At 36.2% G+C, this 25,959-nt stretch overlaps 1 protein-coding gene across 2 annotated transcripts in view; it reads right to left on the minus strand.

Moving 5' to 3' along the window:
- FAM227B (family with sequence similarity 227, member B) overlaps nucleotides 1-25,959 on the minus strand; it is a 279,211-nt gene that overhangs the window by 175,314 nt on the left and 77,938 nt on the right. For both annotated transcript variants that reach the window (XM_011967306.1, XM_011967307.1), the window contains one exon: nucleotides 11,003-11,140. In XM_011967306.1, coding sequence (XP_011822696.1) covers nucleotides 11,003-11,140 — 138 coding nt within the window. The remainder of the gene's footprint in view (nucleotides 1-11,002; nucleotides 11,141-25,959) is intronic.

The following is a 25,959-nucleotide window of genomic DNA, read 5'->3' on the forward strand; positions in this document are numbered from 1 at the left end:
CTGCTACCAACCAACAGACCAATATATCTGGGGGAGGCATTTGCGGGTGATCTTATGGTAGACATGGAAAATTATCTCGGAAGTTAAATAACTTGAAATTACTTGGTGAGCATGGCATCAAAGCAAAAGGAGACAAAATGTGTTTGAAATATACATATTCTCCAGATTATGATGAAATCTAACTCATAATAATCTGAATAGTTCCGTTAAATTTCTACCAAATTTCTGGTTCTCTGGGCTACTCTATGCTTTATATTATTCACTCTGCTTCTGTTCATATAGTCTTTCTCTACATAGTATAAAATACAATTAACAACAATACAACCTATTAAATTGCTACCACAATGGGAGTTTGTATGTCTGACCATCTTAATAGCATATTTCTAGGGTTTCCTCACTCTTTAGCTGTGCAAATTTCTTGGTTTTCTTTTAATGATGTATAATGAAAAGCATAATGTGGAAATTTTACTGGCTTAGTTCTCAAAGTGCTATTTGATATCCTACTTTTAATGGTTTCTTTTTTATTATCCCTGAGCATTGCTAATAGTGAAGAGGTAGCAAAATTAGAGGTGCAGACTAAAATCTGGGCTGGGCACGGTGGCTCATGCTGTAATCCCAGCACTCTGGGAGGCAAACGTGGGCAGATCACTTGAGGTCAGGAGTTTGAGACCAGTCTGGCCCACATGGAGAATCCCTGTTTTTACTAAAAATACAAAAATTAGTTGAATATGGTGGTGCATGCCTGTAGTCCCAGCTACTTGGGAGACTGAGGCAGAAGAATTGCTTGAACCTAAGAGGCAGAGGTTGCAGTGAGACAAGATCCCACCACTACACTTCAGCCTGGGTGACAGAGTGAGACTCTGTCTCGAAAAATAAAGTAAAAATAAAATAAAATCCAAGTAGCTCTTTATAACATAAGGAATCCTAAACCATCTGGCTATTACTTTGAATATTTCTGTAACATGTCATTTGCTAAATATCACCTAGTACTTGTGTATGAGTAACTACTGTGTTTCTTTTTATTTTTTATCTCCCTACAGTGCCAAGTACAGTAACGTGTACTAGGTACATAAAAGTACATGTTAGTTGAATATGAGGATTTTTCTTATTGCTTGTGGTTTAAGCTATAGTTTACAAAAATAATGAGATTTGTTAGTGTTTTAACATTAAAATCCAGACAAAGAGAAAAAATTAGATTTAGCAACTGGGGGAGAGGTATAAAAAGAGTTTTTAAAAATGATCTTTATTTGAGTTCAAAAGCTTAAATGGCATTGTACCACAATAAAGAAATTAACATTAAAACTTTAGTCTTGTAAATAATCTAACAATACACTGTTTAAGAAGAGCTGGCTTATAAATCATGAGTCATTCCAGATACTGAAATTCTATAACTGCTTACATTCCAGTCCTAAAAAGGGAGATATCATGACGTTTTGTTTGGAAGGCAAATTTTAACTATCCACGGTGTGTTTATTTCATTAAAATAAAACAGAAAGTCCTCTTTGTTAAAATTCTGGAAAAAAGTTAACTTCATATTACAATAAGCATCTCAAATGTTGAAAAAACGAAATCATGTTTTAAATATGTTTTAGATTAGAAGAAGCAATTCTAAGACAGCAGTATATATGGAGCACAGAATATTTCTTTTAAGTCATATATACGTATATGCATTCATGTGTACATATACTAATGTTTTACCCCAGTTCCGCTCTTTATCTGCCTTAGCCTTCCTCCAGCACACAGAATAAGGTTTTAGTATACACAGAGTCACACACACACACACACACACACACAGACAGCTATAGAGAAGGAAGAGTTCTCAGATCATGAATCCTAAACCACCAGTCTCTATCACTAATTACACCTGAACAGTCAGCAATCACTTTGGAAGATTGTTCAGCACCTATGGATAGAAGTCATTAAACAACAAAATGTTAGAAAAGGGGAATATAGAAATATTCTACTCACCTCATTTTTCAGTTGTAAAAATAAAGCTCAGAGGGGTTGTATGACCTGCTCAAAGACATTCAAGTTCTTTATGTGCAAGTTGAATACATTAGAGCAGATGAAACATTAGGGACTATAGTATAGAAATGCCTCCAAAGAAAAACATACTCATGGCACCAGTAAATACATGATCTGAATCTTATGTTCAAAGAATTCTCCACAATGATGACTGTATCCAGACTGGGGGTAAGGAACACAGAAACTGTAAAGCAACAAGCAGTATAGGGAAGATCTCAGATACCATGAGCCAAGTCCCTTTGCAATGATTTCCTATAGGATAGGAATGTTTTAATTTCTCACTGTCAATCCACACCCTGCTCTGCCATCAAAGACAAAATCAATGAGTTGGCGGGGAGGCACTCACTGACCACTAACTGATATAAAAACACAGAAGATAGTTTTAAAAGTAGATTAAAGCTCTGGAGAAATATGAGATGCTCAAAGTTCAAAAAAGAAACTCATAAATTTGAATAAACTTCTTTCTTAAGTAGATTTCCTAGTAGTCACAATCTAAGCAGAAGATTACAGAAAAAATACCTCTTTAGTGATCTTTATCTTTCTGAAATGGTACAACAACTTCTCTTTTAATTCCACCATCAGAAACAGTGGTGTGTGGTTGACATGTAATTCTCGATGGAGGCTGTGTGGCCTCCTACTAGCCTTTCTGGCCTTTCTACTAGCATCTTTCTTCATTCACCCTCACCTATTAAAATTTAATCCAGGAAAAGACATAAAAACTCATTCACATTTGCCATAAATGAAGGATTAAGGCTATGGTAACTCTCATAAGTTACAACACTTATTCTATGATGATAATTTTAAACCTTAATATAATTACAAGCCTGTAAACTCAAATGGCTGATAGGCAGTATGTGAAGTGGTTATGAGTTCAGCTCTATGGCCAAACTTTCTTGAATTTCAATTCATATTCTAGCACTGATCAGTTATGTGGCTTCGGGAAAGTTACTTAACTTATATTTTGGTTTCATCACTTATAAAATGAAGATGATAATAAAAGTCACCTGTCACATAAAAAGATTACTCATTTATGAGAGTAAGGCATAGCCTTAGCTCTATTAAGTTAACACACTTTATCAAGTACATATTTCAAACTGAAGATTTTCCCAGGTTGAACATGAATTATTAAATTAAAATTTGAGCAATACATTAAAAGAAACAGCCACTATAACCTGGCCCTTGCTCCCACAGCTTAGACCATCTCATCCAGAAACAAAAAAATCTTGTCCTGTTTTAGCATCAGATACAAAAGTATATTTCAAATATTTAGGGATAAATAAAATATATAATACATTTTCAAGCTTTCCATTTAAAAGGCAGAGTGCCAAGTTGAAAAAAGAATCAAGACCCAATAGTTTGCTATCTTCAAGAGATCCATCTCACGTGAAATGACACCCATAGACTCAAAATAAAGGGATGGAAAAGGATCTGTCAGCCAAATGGAAAACAAAAAGAGCAACGGTTACTATTCTTATATCAGACAAAACAGACTCTAAAACAACAATAATCAAAAAGGAGAAAGAAGGGCATTACATAATGATAAAGTATTCAATACAACAAAAAGACTTAACTATCCTAAATATACATACACCCAATAAAAATGCAAAATAAAAATAGTTTTTTTCCTATATAGTAGCAAGAATAATCAAAATTGAAAGTTTAAAATGCCATGTATAATTGGAAAAAGATGTGTCTATACAGTAAAAACTAGAAAACACTGCTGAGAGAAATTAAAGAAGCATTATATAAATATAGGCATATTCTATGTTTGTGAACTGAAAAACTCACTTTGTTAAGATACCAATTCTCCCCAACTTGATTAATACAATGTATTTAAAATGAAGATGACCAAGTATATATTTTAGAAACTGACTAGCAGTTTTTCAAATTTATATTGAAATGAAAAGAATCTAGAATAATCAAAATAATTGTGTAAAAGAAGCACAAAGCTGGAGGACTTATAGTACCTGGCTTCAAGATACATTATTAAACTACAGTTTTAAAGGTAGCTGGTTATTGGCATCAATGGAACAGAATACAGAGAACAGACATAAACCAATATGTATGGTCAATTGATTTCTAAGATAATTCGATGAGGAGAGGAAAATCTTTTCAACAAATGGTGCTGAAGCAATATGCAAAGAAGTGATTCTTAATGTTTATACATATAATTAAGAAAAATTACTCAAAATGAATTAGAGACCTAAAAGTAAGAGCTACAACTGTAAACTATAAAGCTATATACTATAAGATTTCTAGAAGAAAATATAAAATATATTAGTGAAATTTGGTTTACAAATATTATTAAATAGAATGCAAAAAGCACCAACTATATTAAAAAATTGATAAATGGGTTTCTTCTAATTATAAACTTTTGCTCTTTAAAAGATGTTATTAAGAAATGAAAGGGGAAGCCACATACTGGAAAAAACATTTGCAAAATATATATCTGAAAAAGGAACTGTTTCTAAACATATGAATAACTTCTTTCTAGGCTGCAGTGAGTTATGATCATGCCACTGTACTCCAGCCTGGGCGACAGAGCAAGATCCTGTCTTTAAAAATGAGCTAACTAAAAAAAACTAAAAAACAAACAAACAAACAAAAAACAAACTAACTAAATAAATAAGCATAAAATATATAAAGAACTCTTATAATTCAATAAGAAGACAAACAACTTAAATAAAAATGGCCAAGATATTTGAACCAACACTTCAGCAGACACTCAATAACCTGTGAGAGCAGCTGTGAGGGCAGAACCCCACAAAGCCACAGGGGTGAAACTGCTCAAGGCCTTTGATGCCCATCCTTTGCACCAGTGTGCCCTAGATGTGGGACATAAAGTCAAAGGAGGTTATTTTGGAGCTTTAAGATACATGGATGGCAAATAAGCACATGAAAAGAAGCAAATAAGCACATGAAAAGAAGCTCATCATGATTGGTCATTAGAGAAATTAAAATAAAACCTAACTAAATACCAGTATATAACTCACAAGAATAGCTAAAATTAAAAAGACCATACCAAGTGTTAGTAAGGAAGTAGAGTAACTATAACTTGTATAGTGGTAGAAATGTAAAATTTTGGATAAGATATTGGCAATTTCTTAAAATGTTATACATACGTGATATAGTTTGGATATCTACCCCCAACCAAATCTCATGTTGAAATGTAATCCCCAATGTTGGATGTGGGGCCTGGTAGGAGGTGGCTGGATCATGGGGGCAGATCCCTCAAGAATGGCTTGGGCCATTCCCTTGGTGATAAGTGAGTTCTTGCTCTGAGTTCACATGAGGTCTGGTTGTTTAAAATTGTGTGGCACCTCTGCCCCCCTCTTGCTTGATCCTGCTTTTGCCATGTGACACGACTGCTCTCCCTTCACCTTCTGCCATGATTGTAAGCTTCCTGAGGCCTCTCTAGAAGCTGTGCTTCCTGAGGCCTCTCTGCCAGCACTGTGCTTCCTGTAAAGCCTCTAGAACCATGAGCCAATTAAACCTCTGTTTGTTGTAAATTACCTAGTCACAGGTATTCTTTTATAGCAATACAAGAATGAACTAATACAGAAAGTAGGTACCAGGAGTAGGGCATTGCTGTAAAGATACCTGAAAATGCAGAAGCAGATTTGGAACTGCATAATGGGCAGAGGCTGGAAGAGTGTGGAAGGCTCAGAAGAGGACAGGAAGATGAGGGAAAGTTCAGAACTTCTTGGAAACTAGTTAAATGGTTGTAGTCAAAATGCTGACAGTGAAGCCCAGGCTGATGAGGTCTCAAATGGAAATTTATTGGGAACTGGAGCAAAGGTCACCTGTGTTGTGCCTTACCAAAGAACTTGGCTGCATTGTTTCCCTACCCTAGGGATCCGTGAAAGCTTGAACCTCAGAGTGATAATTTAGGGTATCTGGTGGAAGACATTTCTAGGCAACAGGGTATTCAAGATGTAACCCTGGCTGCTTGTAACAGCTGACACTCAGATGCAGGAGCAAAGAAATGATCAATGTGGAACTCATATTTAAACAAGAAGCATAACATAAAAGTTTAGAAAATTGGCAACCTAGCCATGTGGCAGAGAACGATAAGGCTTTTTTGGGAGAATAATTCAAGTAGGCTTTACAGCAATCGCTTGCTAGAGGAATTTGCATAACAAAAAGGGAGTCAAGTGCTAATAGCCAAGACAACGGGAAAAAGACTTTGAAAGCATCCCAGAAATCTAAGACACAGGCCCTCTAGTTACAGGCCCTGAGGCCTAGGAAGACTAAAAGATTTTATGGGTCAGGCCCAGGGACCTGCTGCCCTGCACAGTCTTGGGCCACTGCTCTCTGCATCCCAGCTGCTTCAGTTCTAGCTGGGGCTTTAAAAGGCCCAGGTACAGCTTGAGCTGCCACTTTGGGGAATGCAAGCTATAAAATTTGGCAGCTTCCTCATGGTGTTAAGCCTGTAGGTGCACAGAATGCAAGAGTGAAGAATGTTTTGCAGCCTCTGCTTAGATTTGAGGATGTATGAAAAAGCCTGGTTGCCCAAGAAGACGCCTGCTGCAGGGGCAGAGCCTTCATAGATAACCTTTATTAGGGCAGTAAAGAGGGAAAATGTAGGGTAAGAGCCCCCACACAGAGTACCCACTGGGACACTGCCTAGTCGAGCTGTGAGAAGGGGCCACTGCCCTCCAGACCCGAGAATGGTAGATCTACTGGCAGCTTGCACCCTGAACCTGAAAAAGCCACAGGCACTCAATAACCCGTGAGAGCAGCTATGGGGACAGAACCCCACAAAGCCACAGGAGTGAAGCTGCCCAAGGCGTTTGGTGCCCATCCTTTGCATCAGTGTGCCCTAGATGTGGGACATAAAGTCAAAGGAGGTTATTTTGGAGCTTTAAGATTTAGTGACTGCTCTGCCAGGTTTGAACTTGCATTGGGCCTTCAGTTCTTTTCTTTTGGCTGATTTCTCCCTTTTGGAGTGGCAATGTTAACCCAATGCCTACACTCCCATTGTATTTTGGAAGTAAGTAACTTGTTTTTGACCTTACAGGCTCATAGGCTGAAGAGACTTGCCTTGTTTTAGATGAGACTTTGGACTTTTGAGTTAATGCTGGAATGAGTCAAGATTTTTGGGTACTGTTGGGAAAGCATGATTGTATTTTGCAATGTGAGAAGGACAAGATTTGGGAGGGGTCGGGGGTGAAATGATATAGTTTGGATATTTGTCCCTGTCCAAATCTCATGCTGAAATGTAATCTCCAGTGTTGGAGGTGGGGTGTGGGGGGAAGTGGTTGGATCATGAAGGCAGAGCCCTCATGAATGACTTGGGCCGTCCCTTGGTGATAAGTAAGCTCTCACTCTGGGTTAACATAAAATTTGGTTGTTTAAAAGGGTGTGGCACCTCCCTTCCACTTTCTCTCACTTGCTTCTTCTTTCACCATGTGATGTGCCTCCTCCCCCTTTGCCTTCTGCCATGAGTGCAAGCTTCCTGAGGCCTTCCTAGAAGCTGAGCAGATACCAACACTATGCTTTCTGTAAAGCCTGCAGAACCATTAGCCAATTAAGCCTCTTTTTTCCTAAATTACCCAGGTTCAGATATTTATTTATAGCAATGTAAGAATGACCTCATATACTACATAACCATGCTGCTCTGCCATCCCACTACTAGATATTTATCAAAGAGAAATAAAATTCTATATCCAAACAAATACTTGTATATAAGTGTTCATAGCAGCTATATTTATAATAGCCAAACACTGAAAACAATACAAATATCCACCAAGAGATGAATGAACAAAGCATATTATAGTCCCACTATGGAGGACTACTATTCAGCAATACAAAGGAACAGATTATTAATACATGTAACAACATGAATGAATCTCACAATAATTATTGGAATAAAAAATGTTAGTTGAAAAACAGCATGCACTCTATATAATTTCATTTATGTAAAATTCTAGAAAATTGCAATCTAACCTATAGTGACAAAAATCACATAAATGATTGCCTGGGAATTGGTGGCAAGAAGGAATTACAAAAAAAGCATAACGAACTTTTGAGAGAGATAGATATGTTTTTTAGTTCAAATTGTAATGGTTTTAAAAATTTATACATATGTCAAAACTCATCAAATTTTACATTTTAAATATACGCAGTTTATTGTACACCAATTAGATCTCAAAAAAGCTGAGAAAAACATGTAATTATTTGAAACAAAAGTCATGACACTATATAACATGAGGCTATTATTTATGTAGATATATTTGACAATAGCACACAAGACAAAGGGGTGTATATGTAACTACACTGCTCCAAGGTCCTACATTTTAAGTGAAGTAGGACAATATCAACTTTAGATAGTATTTTGATAATTTAAGAATGCATTTTGTAAGCATTAAAGTGGCCTCAAAAAATACAAAAGTGGTATAGGTAAATAGCCAACAGAGGAATTAAAATAGAATGACAAAAATATTCAATTAACCAAAAGAAGACAGGAAAGTATAACTGAAAAACAAAGAACAGATGGAATAAATCTCTAAACAAATAGAAACTAGTAGAAATAAGATTAACCATATCAATAATTACTTTAAACGTAAATGAAGTAACACTCCCAATTAAAGTGAAGAGATTGTCATCCTGAATTAAAAAAAAAACAAGACTCAACTACAGTTTATTTACAAAAAGTATGCTTTATAAGAACATGAACTAGTTACATGTAAAATGATGAGAAAAGATACCATATGAACCATAAGCATTGGAAATCTGAAGTGTCTATATTAAGATCGGACAAAATAGAACTCAAAAAAAGGAGAATTATCATAGTTACAAGGGAACATTTTATACTAAAGGAAAAACTTAATAAAAGTATATTTGCTCAATAATTTTAAAATGGCTACTGCAAAAATCAATAACATTAAAGGGAGAAATAGATAATCCTAAAATTATATTTTAATATCCCCTCCAGTAATTAACAGAACTAAATAAAATATCACTGAAGACATAAAATTAGGGTGAGCAAAATTTTTCTATAAAAGGCAAGTCAGTATTATAGGATTTTCAGACCAATGTAGTCTCTGTCGCATATTCTTTATTTTGTTTTATGTTTTTGTTTTTTTACAACCCTTAAAAATGTAAAAACCATTCTAAGTTCATAGAATGTATAAAAACATGCTACACACCAGATTTAATCCACAGGCTACAGTTAGCTGACTCGATACAGAAGATCTGAATAATACTATTAGCCACCTTGATCTGAGATTTTTTTTTTAACTGCAGATATACATTCTTCTCAAGTATACATGGAATGTTCACCAAGACAGACCACATCCTGGACCATAAAACAAGTCTCAATACATTGCAAAAGATCATACAGAGTATGTCCTCAGACCACAGTTTTTTAAATTAGAAATCAGTAATTTTAAGATATCTAGAAAAGTCCCAAACATTTGGAAATTAAACAACGCTTTTCTAAATAACCCTACTTTGACCTACTGATGGGTCAAAGTAGGAATTATAGTAAATATTAGAACATTTTAAATTAAGTGATAAAATACAACATATCTAAATACAACACACTTAAAGCAGTGCTTAGGAAAATTTAATCTTTAATTGCTTACGTGAAAAAAGAAAAAAGAAAATGATTCAAAGAAAAAGGAAAATATAAATAATTGGTAGGTAAAGGATATATGGAGTTCTTTATGCTATTCTTATCACTTTTCTGTTACTTAAAATTAAAAAGAAAATGGAAAGTTCATAAAAAATCTCTTAATTTAGTTAGTCACATGTGAGGGTGAGAAGCAAAAACAGATAAACAAAATTGGCTCAAGGTAGTAGACTACTCCTCTTTCTATTAGAAATCCCAGAAATGAGCCCCCCACCCCCCAGAACAAATATGTACGAAGTTTTGTTAAACCACTGAGGGTGACAGCAAACAAGAAAATTTCTTGTAACTAATAAAAGATAGAAATCATATTGGATGATATATACTGGGATAAGAATACAGAAGACCACAGTTAAAACAGTGATGCTCTAAATTCAAAATTCTCAGATCTGAAGAATAATAATTAACTAATTAAATAATTCCAGAATCAGAGATTAACTAAAGAATAACTTCCCAAAGAGTAGGCTGGGTAGGTTAATTCCTCCTCTTCCTTGGCCTATATCAAGGTATAGGTTAGAAAGCTATTTCCCTCTGCATTAGTGGTTTGTTAACATTGCCTGCACATGAAATCATCTGAGGCACTGAGGAGCTTTAAACATTACTCAGCCTAGATTCTAATTTAACTGGTCAGACATGAAACCTGAGCATTAGACTTATGTTTGGTATTAAAGAAATAGCATAAACAGGAGGGAAATAAACTTGCCTTATAAAGCTTATTAATGTAGAGTAACTGAGGACTTTGGTCCTGGCACAAGAATTTGGCATGTGGCTCAAAGGAACAGAAAAGAATATTAAAATGTAAATGAATGGGTATTTCAAGTAGGCTATAAGTGGACTATTTAATAAATGGATCATTTGGGAAAAAAAACCCCATCATATTGGAATACAACTATGCTGCTTATAACAAAGAGTTAAATTAAATATGGAAATTTAAAAATACTAGAAAAAAAGTAGTTATTTTTATAATCTTAGTTAAGTCTTGACAAACACACCACAAAACTGAAACCCTAAAGAAAACATAATTTAAATGAACAAAGTAAAAAATGTAAATTTATCTACTGAGATAACACATGATTAACAGTTAGCAACACAAGTAAAAGTGAGAATATCTGTAGTATACATAAAGACAAAAAGGATAAAAATTTTAAAAAATCATTACTTTATAACACGCAAATGGAAAAAGGACTTAAGTGTGTACCACTATAACATCAATCTATAAATCAAATGTTACTAAAATAACATTTAAAAATAAATAAGTAAATCATTAGAAAATTCTGCCTAATAAATAACTTAATTGATTTTTGCTACCTATTCCATTTTGCAGTATACAAAAACTTTACTTACTAGTTGTTATACGTTCTTGACTGTCCGCAATTCTTTCCTTTACTGATTTTGCAGGTGCTTTTTTGCTACCATGAATAGTGGTTGTGGAGAGTTCTTTCAGTTTCCAGTGGGTCCAAAAGCCTTTTTGAGGTTTTAAACCTGTTAGTATAAAATACATATTTAGCCAAATAAATTCGGATTTTGAAAATACCTTTTAATTTGTCAAAGCGTTTTTATGATAATTATACATTTCATCCTCACAACAAAAAAGTTCCTTTTTTGTTCCTTTTAAGCTGTGTAGGATTAGATAAGTCATTTAACCACTCTAAACATCTGTATCCTCAGCAATAAAAATAAGAATAATATAAATTATTTGTAAATATATGTAAAGTATAGTAAATGGGAAAGCACTACACAAATATGAACTAATATTATTATTATTATGTTAATAATTATGACTATAAACTATCATGCTCATAAATGTAGCCAATATTTTCTCAGCGGTGAGTGTTCAATGAGGATTATTCACTAAACTGGGCCATCAAATTATAATTTTCTAAATGTTTTTAGATACAGTTATCACTTATTTAGCAGAAGACTTCAGTTTGATTCACTTGAGTGCTTCTAGATAGATTGCCTATGTTTTAAAATATTGTGCATTAAGAGAAAAATTGAAGTATAGCAAGGCCAACAGATCAGCAGATTGAGTTTGTAAAGATGGTTTATTAGTCACAGTTCCCAAGAGTAGGGGGATATCATGCCACAGGGGGCCACATGGGCAAGCCCTGGGGCCAGTCAGGAGACAGAGAAAGAGGGGATAACTGTGGGTAAGAGTCTTTATTGTGCTTTCCTTAGGAAGGAAGAGGCAAGGCAAGAAGGCCTATGGTTGACTAGTTTTAATAATTTCAGCAGGCTTAAGTGCGTAGGAGCTATGCCTAGTCTGGTACCTAGTCCCAGAGCCAAATAAAGTAAGAGCCAAATAAAGGAAATGGTTGTGTGTGACCTCTGAACTGGTTGGTTTAAAAATCAAAAAGCATTTAAAAAACATGCTCATGGGCAAGTTGCCTCTAGGAATTAACTAACCCAAGGAAGTGCGGTCCTTCTAGGGTCATCAAGGTCCCAGATGTCCAAGTATCAGAATATAGAAAATAAAATACATGGTTAATACTGTCCAGTATTGAATAAACCCTACTTGGTCCTGATATATAAAGAGAGAGAGGGTGTACTATGTACCAAACTATGTGCTGGACACAAGGGGCACAAAATTCATTTAAATCTAGTCCCTGTCTGCCATCAAGGCAGATGTGAAATTATTTAGCATAGTGCCTGATCCACAGTAAGCACTTAATATAAATTAGTTTTACTGTTACTTTTTTGTTTTTTGCAAATTAGCCACTGGTTGATATCTGACTACATTCCAACATTATTTACAAGTTTTAATTAATACTGGTCACAAAACATGAATTGTTCCAAATAATGACATTAATATAGAGCCACAACATTTGAAATTTATATTTTCACATTGCCAATTTTTAAAAACGAAACTCTACTAGGATCTATTCAAGCATTTCCTAGGAAATTTTTATCCTATGGGATTTAGAAACAAATGGTATATAAAATAAGGGAGCTAAAAACTTAAAATGTCTTTGCAATTATTTGAAAACTTACATATATTCTAATTTTCATTTTTCATTTTATAAAATTTATACAGACATAATTTAAAGAGTGAAACTATATGTCAAACTATTTGTTTAATTTCCAAAGTCTCATAGTTCCTCACATATCCCCAACACTGCATCTTGCTTTCCAGAATCAACTATCTTTATTTGGGACCCTTAACCATAACAGACAAAAAAAGGGCTATATTATTAGATTTTGATGTGTTAATTTTAGGCATTATCTATTGACGTCCAACTAGGGAAGATAAAAGATTTAATGATCTTTCACTATCTTATCTCATTATCACCACATACAAGCTAACTTCCTATTCTTTACATAATACCAACTGTTATAATTTTCATTGTGTGAATATCAGCATTTACATTATTATAACTACATAAAATCTTGTTGACAGCTAAACTAGTTCTCTCTTTTTGAATATACAGAATAATGTGGAGAACTGAGACTTTAAAAATGAATCTGCTATGCTTATTAAGAAAATTTCTTTATCTGAAGTTAATAATTGTTGGATGTTTTTGTTTTCTTATGTTCTATGTACTTATAATTAACTTAACTCCAAACTACTCCCCCCATTATTTTCTAAATTGCTTTTGAATATATTCAGATGCATCAGAGATTCTTTTAGTTTAATATTCTTGGAGACATGTCTCCCAAAGCCTGCCAATGTGCTCAAATCTGAACAAATTTTTTCATTAGGCTTGTGCGGTTATCATCTAGGGAGCTCCCTTCACCATTATTTTGGGGATTCAATTTACATGTCCCATGTGTTTAAGCCTCCAATCTTTGACTCTCATCTTAACCTCTTCGTTAATTTGTGCCTTATTTTGGTGTTTTTTTTCCTCCCATAACTTGATGAGAAAAGATGTATATAAGTTAACAATGTCTTTAGTTCATCCTTACACTTACCTGACAAATTGGTTGGGTCTAGGGTCCTAGGTTATAAATAGTTCTCCCTTAGAATTTGCAAGACATTGTTCTGTTCTCTTCCTTCTTTCAAAGTTGCTGATGAGAGGAATGATACAATTCTGTTTCTTAATCCTTCTGTTCTCTGGGAGTTTTTTTCAGCATTTGCTTTTTGTTCTCTGGGTTCTGAGGACTCACAACAATTTACTGTGGCATACAGCAATTTTTATCCATTGTCCTGAGCACTAAATAATCTCTTTCAAACTGGAAATTCAAGATTTTCAAGCATGGAAAACTTCTTGAAATAATTCTTTGATTATTTCTTACTTTTCTTTCTCTCTGTTCTCTATTTGAATATAATATAGAGAATTGAGATGTCAAAAACAAAAAGGCTTCTAAAGGGTTAGTTTCTTCCCATTTGAGATGGATGCCTAAATAGATCACTGGTCTTCAGTCTTTATACTTTTTTGAAAATACACATTAAAGGCCATAAATTACCTTCCAAGAACCTTAGCTGTCATCTTACATATTTTGAGACATAGTATTTATTCTTGTCAACTTGTTCAAAACTAGTTTCTATTTCTCTAATTTCCATTATGATTTCTTCTTTGAAGACTGAGTTAGTAGGCACATATTTCTTATTTTATTTTTTCATTAACTTTTAAGTTCCAGGGAACACGTGTGGATGTGCAGGTTTGTTACATAGGTAAACACGTACTATGGTGATTTGCTGCACAGATCCCCATCACCTAGGTACTAAGCCCAGCATCCATTAGCTATTCTTCCTGATGCTCTCCCTCCCTCTGCATCCCCCAAAGACCCTAGTGTGTGTTGTTCCCCTGCATATGTCCGTGTGTTCTCATTGTTCAGCTCCCACTTATAAGTGAGAACACGCAGTGTTTGGTTTTCTGTTCCTGGGTTAGTTTGCTGAGGAAAATAGCTTCCAGGTCCATCCATATCCTTGCAAAGGGCATGATCTCATTCCTTTTTGTGGTTGCATAGTATTCCATGGTGTATATGTACCGCATATTCTTCATCCAGCCTATCATTGATGGGCATTTGGGTTGATTCTATGTCTTTGCTATTGTGAATAGTACTGTAATGAACATACATGTACATGTCTTTATAATAGAATGATTTATATTTCTTTGGGTATATACCCAGTGATCGCAATGCCTCTCCAGCAAGGGAACAGAACTGGGTGGAGGCTGAGATAGATGAGCATGTTATTAGGCACATATTTCTTTTTATTATTATTATACTTTCAGTTCTGGGGTACATGTGCAGAACGTGCAGGTTTGTTACATAGTTATACACAGAGGAACATATTTTAAATTTTCAACTTACATAAAGACATTTCCTATTTTTTGGTCATAGTTTCTAACATACTGCATTGCATTCAATGAATGATTCCATATGATTTAAATCTCTTGAAAGCTGGAAGTATTTGATTTTTGACTGAATATAAAAAGAATTTTTATAAATATTTTGTGTTTGAAAGTAATGTATATTTTTCAATTGTAGTGTTCTATGTGTATACATTACTTCATGCTTGTTAATCATGTTATTTAAATCGTTTATACCTGTCCTAGGTTTCATTTTTTTGCTTGCTTCTTCTATTAATTACTAAGAGTTGTGCATTTCTTTCTGAACTATTTTTTGTCTTATCATTACCCACAATCTTCCAGAATTATTATGGCTATGCCAATAATTGAGATGATGTTCTTAGGTTCATACAAATTCTTTGATGAGGTGCCTATTCCATTATTTTCAAAATTATTTATTTATTTAACTTTACATTCTGGGATACATGTGCAGAATGTACAGGTTTGTTACATAGGTATCCATGTGCCATGGTCGCTTGCTGCACCTATGAACCTGTCACCTAGGTTTTAAGCCCTGCATGCATTAGCAACTTGTCCTGATGCTCTCCCTTCTCTCACCTCATCCGTTACTCCCTAGCAGGCCCTGGTGTGTGTGTTTCTCATCCCTGTGTTCATGTGTTCTCATTGTTCAACTCCCACTTAGGAGTGAGAACATGAGGTGTTTGGTTTTCTGTTCCTGTGTTAGTTTTCTGAGGATGATGGCTTCTAGCTTCATCCATGTCCCTGCGGAGGACATGATCTGATTCTTTTTTGTGGCTGCATAGTATTCCATTGTGTATACGTAACACATTTTCTTTATCCAGTCTATCATTGATGGGAATTTGGGCTGGTTTCACGTCTTTGATACTGTGAATAGTGCTGAAATAAACATACACGTGCATGTATCTTTATAATATAATGATTTATATTCCTTTGGGTATATATCTAGCAATGGAATTGCTGGATCAAATGGTATTTCTGGTTCCAGATCCTTGAGGAATTGCCACGCTGTCTTCCACAGTGGTTGAACTAATTTACATTCCCACCAACAATGTTAAAGTCTTCCTACTTCTCCACAGCCTCACCATCTGTTGTTTCTTGACTTTTTAATAACCACCATTCTGACTGGTGTGAGATGGTATCTTACTGTGGCTTTGATTTGCATTTCTCTAATGATCAGTGGCTTTTTTTGATATATTTGTTGACCGCATAAATATCTTCTTTTGAGAAGTGTCTGTTCATATATTTTGCCCACTTTTTGATGGGGTTGTTTGTTTTTTCTTGTAAATTTGTTTAAGTTCCTTGTATATTCTGGATATTAAACCTTTGTCAGATGGGTAGCTTACAAAAATTTTCCCCCATTCTGTAGGTTGCCTGTTTGCTCTGATGATCTCTTGCCGTGCAGAAGTTCTTTAGTTTAATTAGATCTCATTTGTCAATTTCACCTTTTGTTGCAATTGCTTTTGGCAATTTCATCATTAAATCTTCACCCATGCTTGTGTCCTGTATGATATTACCTAGGTTTTCTTCTAGGGTTTTCATGGTTTTTGGTTTTACATTTAAGTCTTTAAGCCATCTTGAGTTAATTTTTATATAAGGTATAAGGAAGGGGTCCAGTTTTAGTTTTCTGCATATGGCTAGCCAGTTTCCCCAGCACCTTATTAAATAGGTAATCCTTTCCCCATTGCTTGTTTTTGTCAGGTTTGCCAAAGATCAGATAGTTGTAGATGTGTGGTCTTATTTCTGAGGTCTCTATTCTGTTCCATTGGTCTGTATGTCTCTTTTGGTACCAGTACCTTGCTGTTTTAGTTACTGTAACGTTGTAGGAGAGTTTGAAGTCACGTAGTGTGATGCCTCCAACTTTGTTCTTTTTGCTTAGGATGGTCTTGGCTATGTGGGCTCTTTTTTTGGTTCCATCTGAATTTTAAAGTAGTTTTTGCTAATTCTGTGAAGAATATCAATGGTAGTTTGATGGAAATAGAATTGAATTTACAAATTACTTTGGGCAGTATGGCCATTTTCACGATATTGATTCTTCCTATCCATGAGGATGGAATGTTTTCCCATTTGTTTGTGTCCTCTTTTATTTCCTTGAGCAGTGGTTTGTAGTTCTCCTTGAAGAGGTCTTTCATGTCCCTTGTTAGCTGTATTCCTAAGTATTTTATTCTCTTTGTAGCAATTGTGAATGGGAGTTTATTCATGATTTGGCTCTTTGCTTGTCTATTGTTAGTGTATAGGAATGCTTGTGACGTTTGTACATTGATTTTGTGTTCTAAGACTTTGCTGAAGTTACTTATCAGCTTAAGGAGTTTTGGGGCTGAGATGATGGGGTTTTCTAAATATAGGGTCATTCCATCTGCAAACAGACATAATATGACTTCCTCTCTTCCTGTTCCATTTAAATATTTCACCCATTTTTAAATTGAGATGTTTGATTTCTTTTCAGTGAATTTTGAGTTCTTCATATGTCTCGATACAAACCTTTTATTATAAATATGATATGCCAGTGTTTTCTTCCAGGCTGTGAATTTTCTTTTCATTTCTATTACTAGTGTCAGTAATAGAAATGTAACAGAATTTCTTAATTTTGATTAAATCCAGTTTGTCAAGAATTTTATTTTATGCATTATGCTTTTGGTGTCTTAGCTAAGAAATTGTGCCTAACCTAATGTCACAAAAATTTCTTTCATGCTTTCTTCTAAAAGTTTTATAGTTTTAAGTTTTACACTTAGGGTTACAATCCATTTCAGTTAATGTTTGCATAGGTTAGAAGATTTGAATCAAAGTTTATTGTTCAACTTATGGATATCCAGGAGCTCCAGGACAATTTTTTGAAAAGACTACTCTTTTCCATTTAGGAAGCTCTCAGCCATTATCTTCTCAAATATTTCTTTTATAATATATTCTCTCTTTTCTCCTTTAGGGATTCCAATTACATATATGCCTGACAGTTTGAGGTTGTCTTACAGCCCTTGAATTCTCTGTTTTGTGTTTTTCGCTCTTGTTTCTCTTTGTGTTTCAGTTTGGGTAATTTCTCTGATCTATGTTCAAGTTAATGGATTCTTTCCTTGGGTGTGAAAAGTTTATTTGATAAGTTTGTCAATGACATTCTTCATCTCTGTTCATGTGGTTTTCATTTGATCCTTTCTTAGAGTTTTCAATGTCTCTGCTGAAATTACACATCTAATTATGCATGTTATGTACCTTTCCACTAAAACCTTTCACATATTAATTATGGTTATTTCAAATTTCCTGTCTGATATTCCAATATCTGAGCCTTACCTGAAACTGATTCTGTTGATAGCTTTTTTGCTTGACAGTGTTTTCTTTTTCTATGGCTTTTTTGCATACCTTATAATTTTTGTTGAAGACCAAATATACTATAGTAGTATATTAAAGATATATAGTAGTATAGTAAAGATGAGGTAAGTAGTTTTCATGCCTGAAAATGGGCTTCTTCTTTTGCTCAAATTTAGTGTGAGATACTAACCAAATCTAGTCTAGAATGAACTGTGTTTATGTTTTCTTGTTGCTGTTACTACTTTTAGTACTGCATATGCTTCGAATTCCTCTTAGAATGGGAACTATTTTTCCAGAAGTGTTTTGTTGTGTTTGTCTGTTTGTCTATCAACTTTAGATCTTCTCTTTGTGCCTTCTTCTCAAAAACAGTATTTTTATACACTGCTTTCCCCTCTCTCAGAAATAAACTGCTGATATTTGTTAGTTGATGTTTGTTAGATGGGTGGCAGTGGGATATCCTCCATTGCCCTGAATCAGCTCAGTGATGGGCTATGTTCCTGGGTCTTGGAATGGGGTCTTCTCAATGATCCAGACTTGTCCCAGCTGTAGCACACCTCTAATATTTTGGACCTAGTATGTAGTCCTGGCCTCACAAGTAAAGGGGTTTTTTCTCTGCTTCTTTCTTGTAGGTAAATCAGGTCTTCACCAGTTCTTTAAGGACAACAGGGTTTGCTGTCCCCATGCCACGACTTAAAAAAATTTTTTTATTGTTATTTTTTACATAGAGTAAGGGCTTTATCCCTTTCCTTCAGTGACTGCTCTTCCATTCTCCCAGACATTCTCGGGATTGTCACACTATTCCTAAGCTTTCTTATGAGGTCCATGGTGTAAAAACATAAATGTAGGGCAACTTCTCTTTTATCTGCACACTAACCTATGCTCAGCTTCTAGCAATTCACTAAAAATTTCTGCTAAATTGTTCTTACTTGATTTATGGCAAAGTACTGCATCTCCTCCAGGTAAACAAGGCTTGCATCCCCTCTCTGCTTGGAGGCTACTTTTTTAAAATAGATTTTGGATTGGTGCCTACAACCTTTGATGGGTTCAGGAAAGGTTTTGAAATTGCAGATAGTTCAGTGTTTTTTGGTAGAAGTGAGGGAGCAATATATTTTTAGCTTTCTAAATCCTAGGCAGAAGCCATAAGTAATGGCACAGATTTTAATCTTGCTTTTTGTAAGGCTAGGATGTGGAATTCAGTCATAAAGCTTGTGACATAGTCTAGCCAGTTATACAAAACCTTAAGGTTGTCTCTGTGGTGGGCAGAGGTAGCCTTCAAAGTCACCCATGTTCTAATCCCCCAAAACTATGACTATGTCTTGTTATATGGTGAAGGGTACTTCAGGGAGAAGACAGAATTAAGTTTGCTAATTGGCTGACCATAAAATAGGGTGATTATCTTGTTCAGGCAGGCTCAATGAATTCACAAGAATCCTTAAATATGGAAGAGAGAGGCAAAGCAGTCAGTGTCAAAGTGATGTGATATGAGATCAGACACTTATGGCTTTGAATATGGAAAAGGGCTATGAGGCAAATACAGGGAGTGTTTAGAAGCTACAAAGAAACAGATTCTCCCCTAAAGCCTCTAAAGGAACACATCTCTGTCAATATCTTGATTTTACTACAGTTGGACTTCTAACTTCCATAACTGTAAGATGTACATTTGTGTTGTTATAAATCACTAAATGGCAACTTGCTACAGCAGAAATAGAAAACTAATACAGCCTCTCATGATCCTTTTTTTTTTCTTATTGTGTATAAGTCACTTAGGCAATGAAAATTTCAGTTGTGAAAAAATGAACAAAAACTAAAGCCAGTTGTTAACGAAATTAATGGAACTCAGTATACTGTAAAGAGTCTAAGATAATGATTACTTCATCCTGAAGAAGACTATATGATACATTAAAGAGAACACTGAATATAGTATTTTAGATCTATAATACAAACATTTCGGCAACAAAGAAATAAGAAAAATATGTTTTATAAAATTCTTTCAACAAGTGCTTTTGCCAGTGCAAAATAGTCACAAATGAAAGATAAAAATCTATTTGGGTCACAAATACAAGTTGAGAAAATCATTTATGAGAATTAGACACAGAAAACGTGATTCTTGATGGATATAAACTGTTAGAGAAAGCAGTGTAAGAGAAATCTATACAAACACATTAATGATTAAATAAATCATAGAGGCTTTACTGCAGCTACTATTGCCTTTGTTTTCAATTTAACTTTTCATTAATTCATATAAATATTCAAAAATGAACAAATCATAAATGTATAGTTCAATTAATTTTTTACAAATTTAAAATATAGTGCTCACATAACCAGCACCTAGGAGTCCTCTGTTCCAGTTACTACCCATTCCAAGGGTAACTATTAGTCTCACTACTAACACAATACATTAGTTTTATAGATGTTGACCTTTATATGAACAGACTCATACAGCATCTACTCACTTGTGTCTGGCTTTTTCTTTTTGTTTAACTAAGTGTGTGTGACTTATCCATATTGTTGTATATAGATATAATTTGTTCACTCTTATTTTTGGTAATATTTCATTGTATGAATATTCTGCAATTTATGTAAACTTCGTATTACTGATGGACATTTTTAAAGTTTCTGTCTTGATGATTATAGATAGGCCTGATATGAACATTTTGCACTTTTTTCGGTGTACAGAAATAGGCACATTTCTGTAGGGCATGTACCTGGGAGTCATACATATTCTGTGCCAAAAGTATGCATATGCTCGGCTTTAGTAGATATTGGCAATTGTCCAGAATTATTGTATTAACTTACACTCTCACCAGCATGGTTATCTTTTATCTCAAAAAATATAGGTTTGTGTTTTTATAGGTTTTCAGGATGGCTGCCTATGGATGTTGAATGCCAGTATTCCTCAGAAAGATTAAAGTTACAGGTTGATGGTCATGACCTGAGTGAAAAGCTAAAGGAATTATGCTCAAAACTGTTGGAGAACACTGTATTAGTTCATTTGATATGGCTATGAAGAAAATACCCAAGACTGGGTAATTTATAAAAAAAGAGGTTTAATGGACTCACAGTTTCACATGGCTGGGAGACCTCACAATCATGGCAGAAGGCAAAGGAGGAGCAAAAGTAGGTCTTACATGGCAGCAGGCAAGAATGATCATGTTCAGAGGAACAGCCCTCTATAAAACCTTCAGATCTCAGGAGACTTATTCACTATCATGAGAACAGCACGGATAAAAACCACCCCCATGATTCAATTATTTTCCACTGGGTCCCTCCCATGACACATGGGATTATGGGCTACAATTCAAGATGAGATTTGGGTGGGGACACAGCCAAACCATATCATTCCACACCTGGCCCCTCCCAAAACTCATGTCCTGACATTTCAAAATACAATCATGCCCTTGCAACAGTTCCCCCAAGTATCAACTCATTCTGCCATTAATTCAAAAGTCTACAGTCCAAAATCTCATCTGAGACAAAGCAAGTCTCTTCTGACTCTGAGCCTGTAATACCACAAGCAAGTTAATTACTTCCTAGATAAAATGGGGGTACAGGCATTGGGTAAATACACCTGTTCCAAATGGGAGAAATTGGCCAAAATGAAGGGGCTACAGGCCCCATGCAACTCTGAAATCCAGCAGGACAGTCAAATCTTAAAGCTTCAAAATGAGCTCCTATAACTCCATGTCTCACATCTAGGTCATGCTGGTGCAAGAGATGGGCTCCCATGGCCTTGGGCAGCTCCACCCCTGTGGCTTGGCAGGGTACAGCTTCCCTCTTGGCTGCTTTCATGGGCTGGCATTGAGTGTCTGTGGCTTTTATAGGCACATGGTGCAAGCTATCAGTGGAGCTACCATTCTGGGGTCTGGAGGACAGTGACCCTCTTCTCACAGCTCCACTTGGCAGTACCCCAGTGAGGACTCTGTGTGGGGACTCTGACCGCACATTTCCCTTTCACACTGCCCTTGCAGAGGTTCTCCATGAGGGTTCCACCCCTGCAGCACACCTCTGCCTGGATATCCAGGCATTTCCATAGATCCTCTAAAATCTAGGCAGAGGGTACCAAACCCCAATGCTTAACTTCTGTGTACTCGCAGGCCCAACACCATGTGTAAGCCACCAAGGCTTGCACCCTCTGAAGCAACGACCTAAGCTGTACATTGTATGTTGGCCCCCTTTTAGCCATGGCTGGGACACAGGGCACCAAGTTCCAAGACTGCACAAAGCAGCAAGGCACTGGACCCAGCCCACGAAACCACTTTTTCTTCCTAGGCCTCCCAGCTTGTGATGAGAGGGATGCTGTGAAGACCTCTGACACACCCTGGAGATGTTTTTCCCATTGTCTTGGCAATTAACACTTGGCTTCTCATTACTTATGCAAATTCCTGCAGCTGGCTTCAATTTCTCCTCAGAAAATGGATTTTTCTTTTCTGTTGCATTATTGGGCTGCAAATTTTCTGAACTTTTATGCTCTGCTTCCCTTTTAAACATAAGTTCCAATTCCAAGCCATATATTTGTGAATACATAAAGCTGAATGCTTTTAAGAGCACCCAAGTCACATCTTGAATGCTTTGCTGCTTAGAAATTTCTTCTGCCAGATACTCTAAATCATCTCTCTCAAGTTCAAAGTTCCACAGGTCTCTAAGGTAGGGGGAAAATACCATCAGTCTCTTTGCTAAAGCATAGCAAGAAACACTTTTGCTCCGGTTCCCAATAAATTCCTCATCTCTGTCTGAGACCACCTCATCCTGGACTTTATTGTCCATATCACTATCAGCATCAAAATGCTGATAGTTAAAGCCATTCAACAAATCTCTAGGAATTCCAAACTTTCCCACATCTTCCTGTTTTCTGAGCCCTCCAAGTCTCTAGGAAGTTCCACACTTTTCCATATGTTTATGTTTTCTTCTGAGCCCTCCAAACTGTTTTAACCTCTCTGCCTGTTATCCAGTTCCAAAGTCGCTTCCACATTTTTGGGTATCTTAATAGTAGTACCCTGCTCTCCTGGTGCCAATTTACTGTATAGTCTGTTGTCATACTGCTGTGAAGAAATACCTGAGACTGGGTAAATTATAAAGAAAAAGGTTTAATAAACTCACAGTTTCACATGGCCGGGGAGACCTCATAATCATGGTGGAAGGCAAAGGAGGAGCAAAGGTACATCTTACATGGTGGCTGGCAAGAGACAGCATGGGCAAGGGGAGCTGCCCTTTTTTAAACCTTCAGATCTTGTGAGACTTATTTACTATCATGAGAACAGCATAGGAAAAACTCATCCCCATGATTCAATTACCTCCCACCAAGTCCCTCCCATGACACATGGGAGCTACAATTCAAGATGAGATTTGGGTGGGGACACAGCCAAACCATATCAAACCCCCAGGAAGAAGCTGGGCTGCAGGAAAGGAAGACAGCAAGAATCTGGTAAAGATTGATGCCTGGAGAACTTGAAGTCCCACTGAAAGGATAGGTAGAAATATTTCTTTGCTCCCCTCACCCCAAGACAGACTGCTGACCACTGAATTGTCAGAGTCTCTCTTCCCTTGTGAGCCCAAGCAATGCTGTTGGAGGTGACATGGGAACTTCCTGGGGGTGGAGCACAGGGTGGCCAGATTGTGCATGTGTGTTCACACCCCCCTCAAACCTGAATTGAGGTGGTGGGTGCCATACTGCTTGTACACTTGTTGTGGGACACTCTCTCATCCAGGGAATCTTAGCCCTGTGTTGTTGCATCACCAGATCACCTGGAAACATGCTCTGGAACACACTCTGACTTTGGCAATCACAGGGAACCAGCAAGACCCTAGGGAGCTGCAGGATTCCTGGAGACCTAGCCCTCAGCATGGGCTACCCCAAGGAAAAGGGGGAGTACAGCCCATTAAAGTGCCATTTGAAACAAAGGAAACATGAGTGTGTGGTGATCTCTGAAAGGGGCAATGTTGTTCTGCCTAGCAAAAGGACAGCACCAGTGACTGAGAATGGACATGGAGAGGGGTTTATCTCTTACTCCCCTTCTCTACAGCTATGGATATAGCCAAGGATTTCCCCACTGGGAACTAAAGCAAAGGAACTTGGAGACAGCCTTTCCTATGCTATTTGTGTCAGTTACACCTCCCTGAAAGTGTGCCTGCTGCCACCTGAGCTTGCACAAAGGGAGGGCTCATCTCCCCTTCCTGCAACAGAGTGCAGACCAGCTGCAGAGCTGTTTGGAGCTGAGAAGAGAGGTTCCTCCCCAAGCCATTTTGGGGGCTACTAGACGGGCATTTTCTGTGGACCTAGTCACATTGCGGTCTTGAGATAAAGAACAGAATCTATTTTAACTGAAGCTTGCAAGCCCTATGACAGGAGCATGATAGGAAAGCAAATTGTATTTCTACCTGCCAAAGATGAGGAGATGGTGCAGCCCCCACCCAATTTCTCCACCCCAGACCTCAGCACATTCAACCATGAACTCCCTCCACCACCCGTATCAGGGCCGCATTTCCACTCATTATCAAGATACTGGAGGGTGATCTGGCTTCCACTCTTAAGCACCACCTACTGTACTTGGGACTGAACTGCACCACCATATAACCTGCTGAAGTACACCATGCTAGGGCAGGAGATAAGCTTCCTAAGATGTCCACACTCTCAGCCCCACAGAAGACAGTGAGTCAGCTCACACACCAATACACAGCTACAACAAGAGCCATTTGAGAAAATCATGTCCGAAAACTATCTATAAGCAAGGAACACATAACAGTGTCTTAGTCCCTGGAGATCACCCAGGAACAAACCAAAATGATCATACACAACATACACTACAGTCAGACTCACAAAGGAGAAAAGAATAAAAAATTTAAAAGTCCCATCTAAATGATAGCAAATTTAAAAATAAGAAGTGATAGCTTCTTCAGTTGAGAAGGATTCTGTGCAAAAACTCTGGAAGCAAATAAGACAGAGTGTTTTGACATCCCTAAAGGAATCACACTAATTTATCTAGTAATGCATATGAACCAAATGAAAACTCTAAAATGACACATAAAGAATTCAAAATATGGATTGTATGGAAGCTCAATAAGACCCAAGATAAAGTTGAAAAACAACACAGATAAAAAATTAATATGAAAGATGAAACAGATATATTTTAAGGAACCAACAGAACTTCTAAAAATAAAAAACTCTTTGAAACCATTTCAAAATACGGTTTAAAGCTTTAACAATAGACTAGACTAAGTAGAAGAAAAAAATTTCAGAGCTTGAAAACTAGTCTTTCAAATTAACCCAATCATACAAAAAAAAAAAAAGAAATAATTTTTAAAAATGAATGAAGTCTTTAAGAGATACGGGATTATGTAAAGCAACCAAACCTATGACTTATAAACATTTCTGAGGGAGAAGAAGAAAAAGGAATTTGAAAACATATTTGAGGGAATACTTCAGGAAAATTTCCCTGATCTTGCTACAGATGAACACATCCAAATACAAGAAATTCAAGGACACCTGGGAGATACTATACAAAACAATCTTCACTAAAGCATACAGTAATCAGACTCTCCATCTCTACTCTCCATACAGTACTCAGACTCTCTTTCTTTTACTCTCTTCAATGTGAAAGAAAAAATCTTAAGAGCAGATGTAGAGAAGCAGCAAATCAACTATAAAGAAAATTTCATCAGACTAACAGCAGACTTCTAAGCAGAAACCTTGAAGCTAGAAGAGAGGGCCTAGGGTTAGTCTTCTTAAAGAAGTGT

Source organism: Mandrillus leucophaeus, unplaced genomic scaffold, assembly GCF_000951045.1.
Source record: "Mandrillus leucophaeus isolate KB7577 unplaced genomic scaffold, Mleu.le_1.0 Scaffold798, whole genome shotgun sequence".
NCBI classification, from domain to species: Eukaryota; Metazoa; Chordata; class Mammalia; order Primates; family Cercopithecidae; genus Mandrillus; species Mandrillus leucophaeus.